Source organism: Montipora foliosa, chromosome 6, assembly GCF_036669935.1.
Source record: "Montipora foliosa isolate CH-2021 chromosome 6, ASM3666993v2, whole genome shotgun sequence".
NCBI lineage: Eukaryota > Metazoa > Cnidaria > Anthozoa > Scleractinia > Acroporidae > Montipora > Montipora foliosa.
The window spans coordinates 65,524,265-65,539,264 of NC_090874.1; the positions used below are offsets into that span (position 1 = coordinate 65,524,265).

The window sequence follows — 15,000 nt, forward strand, 5'->3', positions numbered from 1 at the left end:
GGGCTATTTTGAATATGAACAAAAGAATAATTTAAAGGCAGCCATTTTTGCATAGTGTCTATAATACACTTTTTCATTCAAATTATCAATAACTAATAGACCTAATCGGCTAACTCAATGTTGTACCCAATTCAAATCTACCGGGACTAAGATTCTTTGTGTATTGTATTTGCATGATAATGTAGCATTCACATTTAAATGATATGGAAATACCTAGAACAAAACGTTTTATTCCCAAAGAGTTTGAATTGGGTACAACATTGAGTTAGCCGATTAGGTCTATTACATGATTTCAAGTGTAATTTGGAAGAAATGAGCACTTGTAAACTTCTTAAAATTTTTGTTGGTCTTTGAAAAAAGTTACATATGCTCATTTACTCCAAACTGCACTTGAAATAATGTGAATACCTGTACATATAACCCTTCACAGTCTTTTCATTCACGGTATTGATTATAAAAGCCTTTTGTGTGTGTTGATTGTTGTAACTAAAAAATGATTGCCGAATGGCGAGATTTCCTTTTGGAAAAGTTTCTTCTCTATACAATGAAAGAAGGAATAGAGTGGAAGCTTTCCCTTGATTACATTTTTTTATAATAAGTAGAAGACAAAAGATAGCACAGAAAAATGCACTCTTTGGTGTCTTTCGACTTTATTATTATTGTCTGTGAAGTAAAGCAAGGTGAAGACAGCTAGAATACTCATGATCTTAAACTAGGAGTTTTATCTTGACGGGAGCGAAATTAAAAGAGAAACTGAGATGATGATTGAGTTCAGCCAATCCCAGCTGAGAGGAATTTTGACTCAGTCTTAGCGGCTCCTTTTTGAGAGGGGATTATTTCCGGGATTGAAACTGAGTTATCCTAAACAATGGCAACTTTTTGTTCACTTTTAGTTCTGTCAAACAACTGGATTAAAAACTTCCCGGTGGCTTCACATGTACTTGAATCAGGTGTATCAATCTTTTAACAACCAATTGGTCTGATCTTCATTTCAGCCTTTTTAACGGAATAGTAGTATCCTTTCCAGGCATTCCAGTTGACACCATCTGCAAATGAAGAGTGACTGCCATGGTGATAAAGACCGTTGAGATTTGAGTGGTGGCAAGCGTTATACCACCAAGCACCTTTATAAGACACTGCACAGTTGGCAGACGAAGAATCATTATCGCTGTCCTTGGTAGAAAAGGCAGCACCACGGTGTCCAGATAACGAATCACCAGCAGTTCCTGAAAATATTTGAAATATTGTAACAGTACATATGTAACTACGGATAACCAATCTCCTTCTCACTGCTCTTAATATGAGGTATTTTCTAAACAGAATCACTTGATTCTAAAAATTCCCCATTTAACTGAAATAAGTTCCTTTTTGAGAAGTTGGACTGAAGAAGTCAGAACGAAATGGAATGCGCGAGTGTTTGAATGTAACAGAGGTTTGAAGAGTCCGGGAGAATATATAAAAGTGTTGTACTTTTAACTGTTCTCTGTACCAGTACTAAGGAATCGTCATATATATTACGATATTAATGGTAAGTCGTGTTTTAAATCAGCCAGTTCCTTGATGGTTTGATATTTCACTGTCGGAGCAGATAGTGTAGCGCAGTGATAAAGTGTAAAACGATAAAAATTGTAGCTACGATTATTTCATTAAATTGCTTGGAATGGGTTGTGTCTAAAAAGAAAACATTGCGAGTTAAATTGTGTTTGTTTTGATTGGTTAACGACGCGTTTAAGTACTTTTGTCGTACCATTAAAATTAATTTTGCGTAACAAATGCTTCTGCAGCTAAAGTTATATGTGCGTAACAAATGGACTTGATCTTGTGTTAAAGTTACGAAACAGTATGTTGAGAGACGGACGTGACCACTTCAACAAAGGGGCCACACTGTTGCCAGTGAAAAGGCACGTACTTGAAAACACAATTAAGTTTACTCACAAAGGCGTTCCAACGCCCCTCACGGAAACGTTCGTGCGTATACCGATCTCGTAAACATTTTAATTCATACCTGGACGCACTAGGATATATTTCTTATTTGAAATTAATCCATCTGGGTTGATTAACTAGAGAAGCTAAAAGGACTGCGTTGACAAGTCCTTCTTGTACGTGTTGTCGTGCAACTGCTCTACTCCTAATCTTTATAGTGTATGTTAGTAAATAAAGACTGTAACGCTAAACGTAAGTCGAATGTTCTTGTACTGTTGGGAAAACAATCCTGTAGTACCATCATTATTCTCGTAGAAATTCCGATACCGTACTAATCCGTTAATCCCGCGTTGACGTTATTAGTTTAGGGCTTGGCCATGGCTTGGACAGGGACATTAAATAGTTTTGCTAATCTCTTGTTTATTTCGGTTGGTTTAGTGTTTGTTGCTTTGAGTTTATTAGTTGAGAAATCACGTTCCATCCAGAAGGTTTAGGTTAGTGAACCTTGGCAACCAACCACTGCGATTGGTCTGCAAATTTTAAGGCGTCGGCGTGGACCACGTTTCGTGCAGCCGTAGGTACACTTTCGTAGTACATGTTAAACACTTTTTGTCTAGTTGACGTTATTGCGTTCTAAGCCTCTAATCCTTTGACCAATCGCGATGCGTTGCCTGGACCGGGAGCGCTAAACGAATCTTTCGGTCTAAGGTGCTCTTTTGAACAAACTACTGGTTAGAGAACACCAAATGAAGAAGTGAAACAACAGGAGTGTTGAGGAGTCTTTCTTCCCCCAAAAGATTTCCTTCAACAAAGATTGTCGTGAATATTCTTTTAAGCCCGGATTTTTCTCAGAGTTGCTTTCAAGATTGTCTTGAAAGTAACACTAGTTCATTGCAATCTGTTCTGAACTGTGCTGCCCGCTTGACTCTATGCAAAGAGAAATATGACTATGCAACTCCTTTGTTGATCCATCTTCATTGGCTACCTGTTAGTCAGCGCATTATTTTTAAGATACTATTATTGACATTTAAGGCGCCTAATGGGCTTGCGCCAATGTATATAACTGAACTGCTGGATAGATATGTACCGCCGCGTCCACTACGATCTTCATCTAGGGGTCTACTGAAGGTTCCTCGGTCCAATACTAAGTATGACAGATCATTTTCCGTCTGTGCACCAACACTTTGGAATAGCCTACCTGATCATTTGAGACTTGCAACTGACCTCTATTCTTTTAAACGTGATCTTAACACTTACTTGTTTCGCGAGTCTTTTTATTAGGGTTAGGTTAGGATTCTTTTTAGGATAATATTTTAGTTGCTTTCTATTTTAGTGGATCTTGTAAACTTGATGTGCAGCGCCTTAGAACTTTAGGATCATGTGCGCTATAATGAGTCTTTTATTATTATTATTATTATTATTATTATTATTATTTATTTTACACAAGCGCAACAATGAACTAACCAAAGAAGAAGACCGTGAAAGTCGAAAAGCTTAAAGAGAAGGGTATCAATAAGCATAGAAAAACACTGCTCTCGTTGTCTCCCTTTTATAATAATGGAATCGTTATTGCCGTCTATATCGTAGAATCTTAATTAATTGTGCAGTAGACAGGTTTATAAAATTACATACCCGAGTAAGTTCCAAGGCTCAACTGGTATTTAGCCTTCTCGCTGGTCACTGCAAACATGTCATAGGCAGCATAGGCAATATTGCCTTTTGTGTCTTCCAAATCAACTCGAAGCGTATTATTCACCAGTTTGGTCAGACGGTGGATCTTGTCCAGTCCCAGCCAAAACTCGCCCTTCAGGTTACCAAAGCCTTGTTTGTAGTCATTATAGCCTCGGTAAAAATCAACCGATCCGTCTAGTCTCTTTTGGAACACTGTCCACCCCCCACCAGCTGTTGTCTGGTCACAAAACACATCAAAGGTCCCTGAACCATCAGGGTCGATCGTGTAAACACCACTGATCCTTTTTCCATATTTGTACAACTCAGCACAGTTCCTCGTGACTGTTTGAATAATTACCAAGTAATTGAAAATTAGAAAAAGAAACATCTCCACCAACGTGTTAATTGTTAATTGTTTACGTGTTATTCTTGACAATAAAACTCGACCTTCCGAAAAAAGCCCTTATTGCTTTTAACGATTTTTGGCAGTTAACTTATCGATTGAAGGCCGAAAACGATTGAGGACCGATATTTTTTTTTCTCCTCCTCTCTTTCGCAGGTTCGCGATTTCCTCAACTAACTTAACTTTCTGCACTTACTAAACCCGGGGCAAAATCATCATTAATAGTTACGAGTTTTTCGAGTATTGGCGTTTACTAAATGCGGTAAAGCACATTTTCGAGGACAGCTGGTCTTATAGGCTCACCTTAACCAACAGCCTTGTTAGCGCCTCATTGTGTCGATATCACTTTGTATTTGAATGAGTTGCTTCTTCATTTTTGATGGTCCAGCGTAAAAGTACAAAGTTGTTACAAAGCCGAGTAGCGGTCGAAAGATTGGCAACAGTATTTCCCTACTTACAAGATTCTGGTTGACGGAGAACGCAAAGAGGACTAACTCAAAGCAAATACAGTGGTAAAAAACGACATCTCGACAACTGATTACTGATTGAAGTTCGACCCACAACAAACGTAGACAGACAGCAGAGTTAGTAATGACGCGATTGATCAAGCAGCGTCATGAGTAATAGTAAAGCAGTTAACATTGCGCGAGAAATTTCGAGTTTTTATATACAAATAGTTTCTTAGTTTGTGTTGTTGAGATGCGACTGAAAAACTCTTATTGACATAAAAAAAAAAAAATACATTTAACATCAAATAATAATTAATTTTAAATTTCCACAACATGAAATTCTTTCTAATCTTTCTTGCAGTTTTTCACTATTTTCTGGTAAAATATGACAATACCTCAGGACGACCATTCTTGGGTCAGTGGCCAAAGAGTCTCAAAAGAGACCTTTTGGAATTCATTTAGGTCAACAATGTGTACTTGAAGTGCGGGTTATTGGCGAAATGCTGAAGTGATATCGCATATCACTGCTCGATAATACGCCTTAGTTGACCGAATAACTCCCGAATCCATTTGCTGTGTCTTCGATGTATTATTTGACAATAGACAAAGAAAATTGATAGCTTTTAAATTCAAAATGATTGGCTGGGTTGCGCAGTTGTCGATTATGATGGCAACTTTTCTACCTTCGCGCTCATATTTCTGATATTGTTCTCGGACCCATTTCTCAAACAATCCACTATCCATCCAACTCTTTTTTCGCGCCGTATAGCGACATGGTAAGTTTACTACGCCAGAAATTAAAAAATATCTGGGTTTGACAGGCTTGCCAATAAAAAACATGGGCAGTTTTTCACCTTCGGCATTTTCGGCTGCCAGTTCTATCTAACGCACTTTAGACACGAGAAATCAGTTTTTTCATTTCAATAAATATTTCCCTATATATATAAGTTTTACTACATCTGCGATTTTTTGGCTCTATGTAATTTGCTGTCATTTGTCGTCGCTTAACATTTGTACCGTGTAGTTCATCGCGTTCGTGAGATATTTGTAAATTTGCCTAAATTTCGCATGCAGTAATTAGACGATATTTGCTTCGTTATCGATTCTATTCAATGTACTTGAGTTCTGTTACTTAATGATATGTAGTTCGACAGAGTTTTTGGAAAAGTGGTTTCCTCCCAGGAGGCGGTCATTTCGGATGTGGGAGCCGGATTTCGCTTCTCCGCAAACAGGTTTAAAAACAATGCCGTGTCTATTTTTCCACTTATACATATGGCTTTGTCCAGGTTGTCGTGATTCCTGGTTCTGAGCTTCCAATGGCTTCTATGATCTTATCTTTCTTTTTAGCCAGGTGGAAAGAGTGTTTCGCGGAATACTATAATAGGAAGCAACACCCCTTTTATCTATTCCATCTTCAACCTTTTCAATGCCTCATATTTGCTTGAGAAGAAGTGAACAAGAAACCTTTGGTTTAGACATAACTAGAGATCTCAACTATTTGACCCAACTGAATCAACCGAGGTGATCTCAACACTGGTTTTGACAGCTATAGATTTATATCAGTTTATTTGTAGTTTATCATGATTATAAAGAGTCCTGGGTACCTAAAATCAACGAGAAACTTGAAACCCGAACTGAACTTGCAGTTTGCGTGCTAAAAGGTTACACCGTAGTTTTTAACCCTGCAACTGTAACATCACCGGTACTCAATTTTTTCTAAATGAATTCCCATGCGCAACAAAATATTAATCAATCCGCTCTTTGACTTTTATTCTATTAAGGGTGGCAAAGTTATTGGGCATTTAAAGGAACGAAAGTCTGGTCCCTTCGGGAAGACAGCCGATAAAACAATTCATGCGCTGTAATAGTGAAAGGCAAACCCGTCAACCTTGGTGATGAAGACGGCATGCAAGTCCTTTGCACCCTTCTCTCACGGGGAAGAAACATGAATTTTTCTGCGTTTTGAATAATTAGCGGGAAAATATGTTCTCGTTGTAATTAACTATCAAGAGATTCGGTAAGAGTATTTAAGAATTGTTTTATGTAAATTAGTCATCTTGGTTCTCGCTGGAGGCTCTTACTCTTACTTGAAATTTACTTTTTGTTTTTTCGCGAATCATGGGCGACGAGGAATCTTCATCATCTCCTTCTTTTCCTTCCGACTTGCATGCCATTTTGGAGGGGCAGAAGAATGTTATCTTATCCGCACACATGGGCCTTCTACGTCTTCTTGGGGTGCAGGGATGGCGCAGTGTTGTCGCAGTGGCGAGAGCACTGGCCTCCTACCAATGTGGCCCTGGTTCGATTCCCAGACTTGGCGTCATAGGTGGGTTGAGTTTGTTGGCTCTCTACTCTGCACCGAGAAGTTTTCTCCGGGTACTCCGGTTTCCCCTCTCCTCAAAAACCAACATTTGACTTCACTTGCTTTCATTTTTAATTTCAGTTTAATTTCAGTTGTCCCCAATTAGTGCTCCAGCGCTAGAACGACTAGTCACTTAAACAAATTTCCTTTCCTTTCCTTTTCCCTCTTTTTCGCACAGTAAATACGCCGATTCAGGGCCTACAAAACAATTTGCTTAAAGCGCAGACGGGTTTAGCATCTCAAATAGCTTCGAAGTGCAACCAGAAACCTACGCCTTCAAGAAGAAAGGGAACGAGCAACAGTTCAACTTCAACCGCAAGGTGATCAAGAGGAGTTCTGCCGCGGTAAACGCCTTGGCGAGTGGGAACAATGGCAAGGCGAAGGATGAGTTGAATGAAGGTATTTCCTTGCATAACAACAGACAGAAGATAGTTAAATTATCGGATAAATCCGAATTTGGTTGGGCCACGGTTCAAGAATACGTATGCTTAAAACTCTGAAAGAGAAAAAGAAGAAATCTGGCATCAAATTTTCCGCGCCTTCGCCGAATAGCGCTTCCAGATTTGGTGGTGCGTCCGGTTCTTTTCTTCCTGCTGGGAGTTATTTTCGTCCCCAACAGAGGCTCCGATTGTGTTTTCGATGCGGAAAGAGAGGTTACTGGGCCAGTTCTTGCCCATCCAAAGATAAACTCTTGTCGTCAGGATCAAAATGATGACTTTTTTTGATTTTGGATCAGTGTGAATTTGACCAGTCAGAGCAGGGCGTCGAAGATCCTTCTTGCATTCAAGGAAAGTTGCGCGCAAATTTCCCTTTTTGGCGTGATGCAGTTAGAGCTTCAGAGTTTGTTCTTGGCATTATTCAGAATGGTTACAAAATTCTTTTTCGGGAATCGCCCGTATTCGATTGAGAATCGATCTTCTGCTTTGCATCAGAGAAGTTTTGTTCAGGGAGCGATTTCATAATTGTTAACCCGGGTCCCGTATAAGAGAGACGCCGGTTTACCCTCGGTTTTGCAACCCATTACACGTCGCTGTGCAGTCTTTCAAGTACGAAGACTTCAGAACAGTTCTTCAAATTTTTAATTCTCCCGGGGATGTCTGTTTTTTCGTTTGATCTTAAGTGAGCCTATCACCGGATCGATATTTGTGAAGAACACAGGAAATTGTTTTCTTGTTTAAGTGTCCTTCTTCCGATGGAGTCATGAAATCTTACGAATTTAAGGCGTTTCATTTTGGTTTGCCTTCAGCTCCTTATGTCTCCACCAAAGTGGTTCGCCAATTGGTTAAATACTGGAGAGGTCGTGGTGATCTTATTTTAATGTATCTCGACGACGGTATCGGAGGCAATATGTCTGAAGAGCGCTCCAGAATTCTCAGCGATTCAGTTCGTCAAGATCTTACTTCGTCTGGTTTCACAGCTAACGACGACAAATCAATTTGGGAACATACTCAGAAGTTAGTTTTCCTGGGATCCATTTTAGATTTTGGCGAAGGTTTTAATTCAAATTCCCACGTTTCGCATCTTCAACCTCAAATCTTCCCTCGTTCCTTGTTTCTAAAATAACCAAATTATAGCCAGAGATCTTGCTTCAGTTACTGGGCAAATTATTTCTATGGCTTGATGTGCAGTATAGACCGAATGCACAAATGGATAAATGGCGGCCAAAATTAACTGATTAGAGTGTAATGTGAAGTGCTAAGTATCTACCTCATATGAACCATGTGAGCGTCAGCCCTACTAATGGAAATGGGCCCACACAAGGACAGAGAAAAACTCTGACCAGGGAGGGAATTGAACCCACGACCTTCGGGTTAGATCTCCACCGCTCTACCGACTGAGCTACAAGGTCAGACGGGAGCAGGCCGTGGGAACTGAAGATATTAAAGTCACGGCAATGAACATGTACAAGTACAAGGAAAGGTTACGTTTATACAAACGTTAGCCGTGTAGCACTGGTCAATTCTCACCCTGGTCAGAGTTTTTCTCTGTCCTTGTGTGGGCCCATTTCCATTAGTAGGGCTAACGCTCACATGGTTCATATGGGGTAGATGCTTAGCACTTCACATTACACTCTAATCACACAAAGTGCTACACGGCCAACGTTTGTACAAACGTAACCTTTCAAAAAAAAAAATTGTTTATGTGCTAATTAGCCTCACTAGCCTCGTTTTCATGGACAAAGTATAACAGAAATGTTGCTTGATAGCGAGGGTAGTGAGTCTCATTCGCACATAAAGAAAAAAAATTACATTTGGCCGCCATTTATGCGTTCGGTCAATGCTATGCAGCGATTGAATGTAGATCCTCCAGGGATCAGCCCTTGCATGTTTCCCTTGAGGCTCGTTATGAACTTTGAACTCCTTTTAGGTTATGTCGCCTAAATCAAGCGCAGTTGGTGTTGATTACTCCGATGCCAGTGACTCTGGTTTTGGTGGTTATTTCGTGTAGTGTGGCCTGGATTTAGTGTCAGGTGTTTGGTCCCACGAGGAAATGCGGATTAGCTGTACTTTTAGAGAGATTTTGGCAGGTAAATTTGTTCTGCTTTCTTTGGTAAACCAGCTATCAGGTTTAACCGTTAAATGGGTTACGGACAATCTAAATGTACCTCGGATTATTTCGTCTGGAGGTAGTAAAGATCTTTTGCAGTCCGAAGCTTTGTCCATATTTAATATCTGTTGTAGTCATGACATTTCGATTCCAGAATGACCAGGCTCCTGATTTTCTCAGTCGTATTTTTGATTCAGACGACTAGGGCCCTTCTCCACTTTCGTTACACCACATTGACTTAGTTTGGGATCCTCATTCTGTAGATCGTTTCGTAAATCATGTGTTCATGCGGTAAATGTTACAAAAGAGGATTTTGTTTGTTTCCTTTTTATTTGCGATATTACGAATGTGTTCCATAAAAACCAGCTGATTTCATTTTTTAAAGGAACATTCTTGCAAGCTCGTAGAGGTGCACTAGGAACAAAAGCTGTGCCTTTGCTGATAATGCAAAACTAGACGCAGAGATAGCAGTATTCAGTATAATGCAGCCTTTGGGCAATTTCTTTTTCTTTGGCTACTTTGTTCCACGCCGTACGGTAAAATCATAGCACGTATATCAATCAATAATCCCCGTCTACGTTGATTTGTCCAGTGAGATGAAAAGGGAAGAGTTTTTCATCCAAGAGGCGTTGCGAGACTTAATTTCACGAGACAGTTTGTCAAGTTGTTGTCCACATTAAACAGAGTAGAAATAAAGTTAATTACTCCAATCGTATGTACTTGTTTACCTCGGTCAAGTGCATTCGCCCTTAGGTCAACACTGGCTTTTTACCAGCGGTTTTTAAACAGTATGAAAATAATGGGAGAGCTATAAAAGTAAAATAAAGAAAACCTTTTCTGGCTTATTGGTATGTCAGCTGATAATATCATCGGCTAAGAGATTGGCCTCAAAACTTTCACATCAGCCCCCGAATCTTCGCATCTCTGTCAAATAGTTATCTCTAAGGGACTAAAATTATCAACGGACATACGAGCCGCCTGAAGGGCGTTTATTTACAAAATGGCTACCACTGTTGTCTGGTTATATGGTTGTTTACATGAGAAAGGACCTATCGTGAGGTTGCGGGTGTTGTGTGTGATTGGTTTATATTCATGATGGTCATTGTCTTCCTACTTTTATGGGAAAGACAATTTTAAGTCTGCACTTTGGTAAAAAGCGAGGTTTAACTCCCGGAGTGAGTTTATATGGACCACTAGGAACTCATGCATTTCCCCCCATCTTTGTCTGTCTCGCTTACAACCTTAAAAATCAATTTATCAAATATTCAAAACATATGTATTAATCGCAACTTACTTGATAAGCAAATGAATAAAGGGGTAGTTTCTAAAGAAACTGTGGTGCTGCGTCGGTGGGGAAGTAGTATACAAAAATTTGGTTTTATCAACGGAGTTGCTAATGTAAATTGGCCACCGTACAGAGATTCTAAAAGCTGACGTTTCGAGCGTTAGCCCTTCGTCAGAGCGAATCGAGGGATTATGGGTTGCGGGCAGTTTTTAAAGTAGAGTAGGAGCTACGCTATTGGTGGTAACATGGCAACGTGAAAAATAGGAATATATTAGTCAAATGAAAAGCGTTCGTTAATACCGTGAGGATTAAGGGTGCCGATTTGAAAGATGAATTTTTGTTCCAGATTCTTGCGGCTTTCCGTCGTACCTAGATGTAGGGAAAGGCCGCAGATAGCCATGTGTTTTATGGAGTGGTTAGGCAGATTAAAATGGCGAGCGACTGGCTTAGATGCATCCTTGTCATTCTTCTCAACATCGCGAAGGTGTTCGCGGAATCGGTCACCTAGTCGTCTACCTGTCTCACCAATGTATAATTTATTGCATAACGTACAGGTTATGCAATAAATGACATTTGCGGAGGTACATATGAAACGATCGGTGATCTTAACAGATCGCTTAGGTCCCGATATCTTGCTAGTGTTAACAATGAAAAGACAAGTTTTGCATCGTGAATCACTACAAACGTGATATCGTCATCACTACAAAGGTCACAAAAAGATACGAATGATAGAATTCCATTCACCCTCACTTTCCATCCTCATAATCACGCAGTCAAAAGCATCATTCATGGTAATTTTAAGTTACTCCAAAATGATCCCGAGACTAGTAGAATCTTTTCGCAACCTCCACTTATTTCATTTAAACGCGACAAAAACGTAGGCAACTTTTTAGTTAGAAGTGTGCTCAAGACTAACGAGCATCCCGGCACTTTCAAATGCGCGCGCTCACGATGCAAAACTTGTCTTGTCTCTGTACGGTGGCCAATTTACTTGATAAGCAGTTTCCCCATTGAACTTGCTGATCATAATTGGCCGTTGTTGAACACCAAGGGTTGTCATGGTCCTTAGTAGTGCAACTCTGGTAAACCTTTCCACGGTAGGTAAATGGAAAAACGCAGCATTTACCCTGTGTCGTCTTTACACTGCGTCTTCAGGTTGTGAGGTGGGAACAGTGATTTTCTAATGCCATGTAAGAAGAAAGCTTTTATAAATATAAATTACTGAGATAGACTCATAATAACTGAATGCCAAACTCCGTCGTTTTAATTCAAGATTTTGGAATCCAGGTTCTGAAGGCATAGATGCTTTTGTTATGAATTAGCACAGGGAAAATAGTTATGCCTGTCCGCCTATCTGTCTTCATATGCGTAACCGTAAAGCTTCAGGTTCTCTTATTGTTCCATTATGGCATACAGCCCCCTTTTGACTGATGATTTGTATGCGAGTTTGAGATAGCGAGGTTCTGCTGTATTTTCATCAGAGTTTGTTTGAAAAGGGTGTACTTTAAGCAAATAACCTTCGGGGGGAAAAGGACGAAAAAGTATGTAAAGTTCTATTTTTTTTATGAACCCGTCACCATTGCTGGAACTTAAGGACGAAGCAAAAAAGCATAAAAATTCGCCAACTTTGATTCCAAATATCTCTTAAATAAAGCTTCCTTTGAGAAGCAATATCAAACACTCGAAAGAGTGTTTCATCGGATATCCAAACACCTCGAAATCGGTAAAAAAAACTCGGCCTTTGGTCTCGTTTTTCAACTCGCTTCTCGGTGTATGGATATCCGATGAAACACTCCTCGTGTTTGATATATTACTAAAAAAGTATAAAAACTAAAATTTCGGCAACGTTCTGTTTGTCTTCATCAGAGTAAAATGGCGAGATGAATAATTAAAAGAGCTTTTTAAGGCATTTTTTGATCCCTATGGGGCACAATAAAAGGCGCACAAAAAGGCCTTACGGAAAGGCTGTTGCCCAAACTTTAGTTTTTATTCCTTTTTAGGTCAGATCCAACACTTTTTTAAGATTTTAAATATTTTGTAGCATACGGCAGCTACAAACAAGACCATGTTAATTCCCTCTAACGCGCATAATAATCAACAATGATCAAAGCACATATAATGTGAATTGAAAGAGCTAATTTAAAGGATGTTCTAACCCCGGTGAGATATTGTGATGACGAAGCCACGAAAAATGTATTTTGTACCTTACATTGTGTTTATTTTGTAGTGACGTAATATTAAAAATCATTGACTGAGGCCCTTACTGTATATTTATGAATTACTTGTTTGAACTGCAGATGGTGGACTTTAAATTACCTCTGCAAATTTTTCCGTCCCCAGCGAATCCGGGCTTGCAAGAGCAACGGTTGGAACCAATAGTGTTGCTGCATATGGCATTTACATGGCATACAGGTGCGGAAGCAGTGCATTCGTCAACATCTACGTTACAACATCAAGGATCAACGTTAACCGCGATTAGCGTGTAGTTGATTTACTTAACACCCCCCCCCCCCCCCCACCCCCTTCCCTTTACTTTTGGATCGAGGGAAAAGGAAAACGTGACAGAATAGAAAGTGGTGGAGAACGAGACAGCTAAACTTTTAAGAGGGTACACAAGGAAAAGGACTATGGATGAGCATAATAGAAGACTTAAAATAATGAGGGAGATAAGGATGAAGAAAGATGAGGGGAACCTGGCATTTTGTAGTATACGGCAGCTACAAACAAGACTATGTTAATTCCCTCTAACGCGCATAATAATCAACAATGATCGAAGAACTTATAATGTGAATTGAAAGAGCTAATTTAAAGGATGTTCTAATCCCGGTGAGATATTGTGATGACAAAGCCACGAAAAATGTATTTTGTACCTTACATTGTGTTTATTTTGTAGTGACGTAATATTAAAAATCATTGACTGGTGCCCTTACTGTATATTTTCGAATTACTTGTTTGAACTGCATCTGGTGGACTTTAAATTACCTCTGCAAATTTTTCCGTCCCCAGCGAATCCGGGCTTGCAAGAGCAACGGTAGGAACCAATAGTGTTGCTGCATATGGCATTTACATGGCATACAGGTGCGGAAGCAGTGCATTCATCAACATCTACGTTACAACATCAAGAATCAACGTTAACCGCGATTAGCATGTAGTTGATCTACTGCACACCCACCGCCCCCACCCCCTTGCCTTTACTTTTGGATCGAGGGAACGGGAAAACGTGACAGAATAGAAAGTGGTGGAGAACGAGAAAAAGGACTATGGATGAGCATAATGGATGAGCATAATAGAAGAGTTAAAATAATGAGGGAGATAAGGATGAAGAAAGATGAGGAGAACCTGGAATTCTAATAAAGAATTGGATGAGGATTAGGATGTAGATCTTAGGTGAAAATGAAGGTGGAGATCAAGATGGAGATGAAGACTAATATGTAGATGAACCCTGACGTGGGGATAAAGATGAAGAAGGAGACGGAAAACAAGATGAAAGAAGTTTGAAGATATTCTTACCTTCGGTTTTCATATCGCAAAATGCAAGAACTGGAATCCCTGGTATTATTGAAGACATCCAGTATTTGCCGTTGGGCGCTCTTCCTTCACTCATCTTAATTTCCTTGCAGGATTCGGCTGCTAGTTCAGAGATGGAGCCTAGTGGAGCTAAAATTGAGAAACTAGTATTATTTCTATATCTTTGTTATAGCAGTCTTTTCCATGCAACAAACCTTGTTAAATTCCACTTACCTCTGTTCATGTATTTTCTGAAATAATATCTGTCTGCATTAGGAATAAAATCCTCAGGTCTGGCTTCCTTGGTGCGATCACTGAATTCGCAGATATGGAGAGAGATCACGAAGTTGAAGCTTTGACAACGATCATCTTTGAGGCAGGCCGAAAGGCAATAAAGTCCGATATTGGCCACCATTGTTTGATAGACGTGTCCTTGCAACATCCATCCGAAGATGGACACCTCCGATTCAAATGCAGGACATTGTTGAGATTTTGTTTTACCGACAATTTGACAAATGGCAACAAAAATCAAGAGCGTTTTCATTTCCTTTGCGATAACAGCTGTAAAGTGTTTCCCAGACAACGAAATCGAGATTTAAAATGCAGACCTTTAACTAGATCTTTTTTATAAAATAATTAGGATAGTACGCGCACGCTCATTGGTTAATAGCTGTGTTTAGATGAGAGTATGTAAAACAGCATTTTCCTTCATTTGTTGAATTATTTTTGAGAAATATTTTATAAAAGCAATAGAGGACCTTTTTTCCGTGTTTACATCGACTGCGTCTCGGCTTTGCATAATTGTCTTGAATTCTTCCAACTCCCTCGAGCATTTTGAGGCTATTTAAACACA

The 15,000-nt window shown here is 39.6% G+C and overlaps 1 protein-coding gene across 3 annotated transcripts in view; it reads right to left on the minus strand.

The window, feature by feature from the left end:
- Positions 1–638: 638 nt before the first annotated feature.
- Positions 639–15,000, minus strand: part of LOC138008181 (microfibril-associated glycoprotein 4-like) — a 15,493-nt gene continuing 1,131 nt past the window's right edge. Inside the window, exons 1-6 of one of the 3 annotated variants that reach the window (XM_068855410.1) lie at positions 14,382–15,000; positions 14,151–14,297; positions 13,623–13,745; positions 12,957–13,079; positions 3,556–3,936; positions 639–1,226 (exon numbers count right to left, since the gene is read on the minus strand). The exon at positions 14,382–15,000 is cut by the window's right edge and continues 243 nt beyond it. In XM_068855410.1, the coding sequence (XP_068711511.1) occupies positions 964–1,226; positions 3,556–3,936; positions 12,957–13,079; positions 13,623–13,745; positions 14,151–14,297; positions 14,382–14,691 (1,347 nt within the window). In that variant the 5' untranslated portion in view covers positions 14,692–15,000 and the 3' untranslated portion in view covers positions 639–963. The remainder of the gene's footprint in view (positions 1,227–3,555; positions 3,937–12,956; positions 13,080–13,622; positions 13,746–14,150; positions 14,298–14,381) is intronic. The other 2 variants (XM_068855412.1, XM_068855411.1) reach the window with 2 other exon arrangements.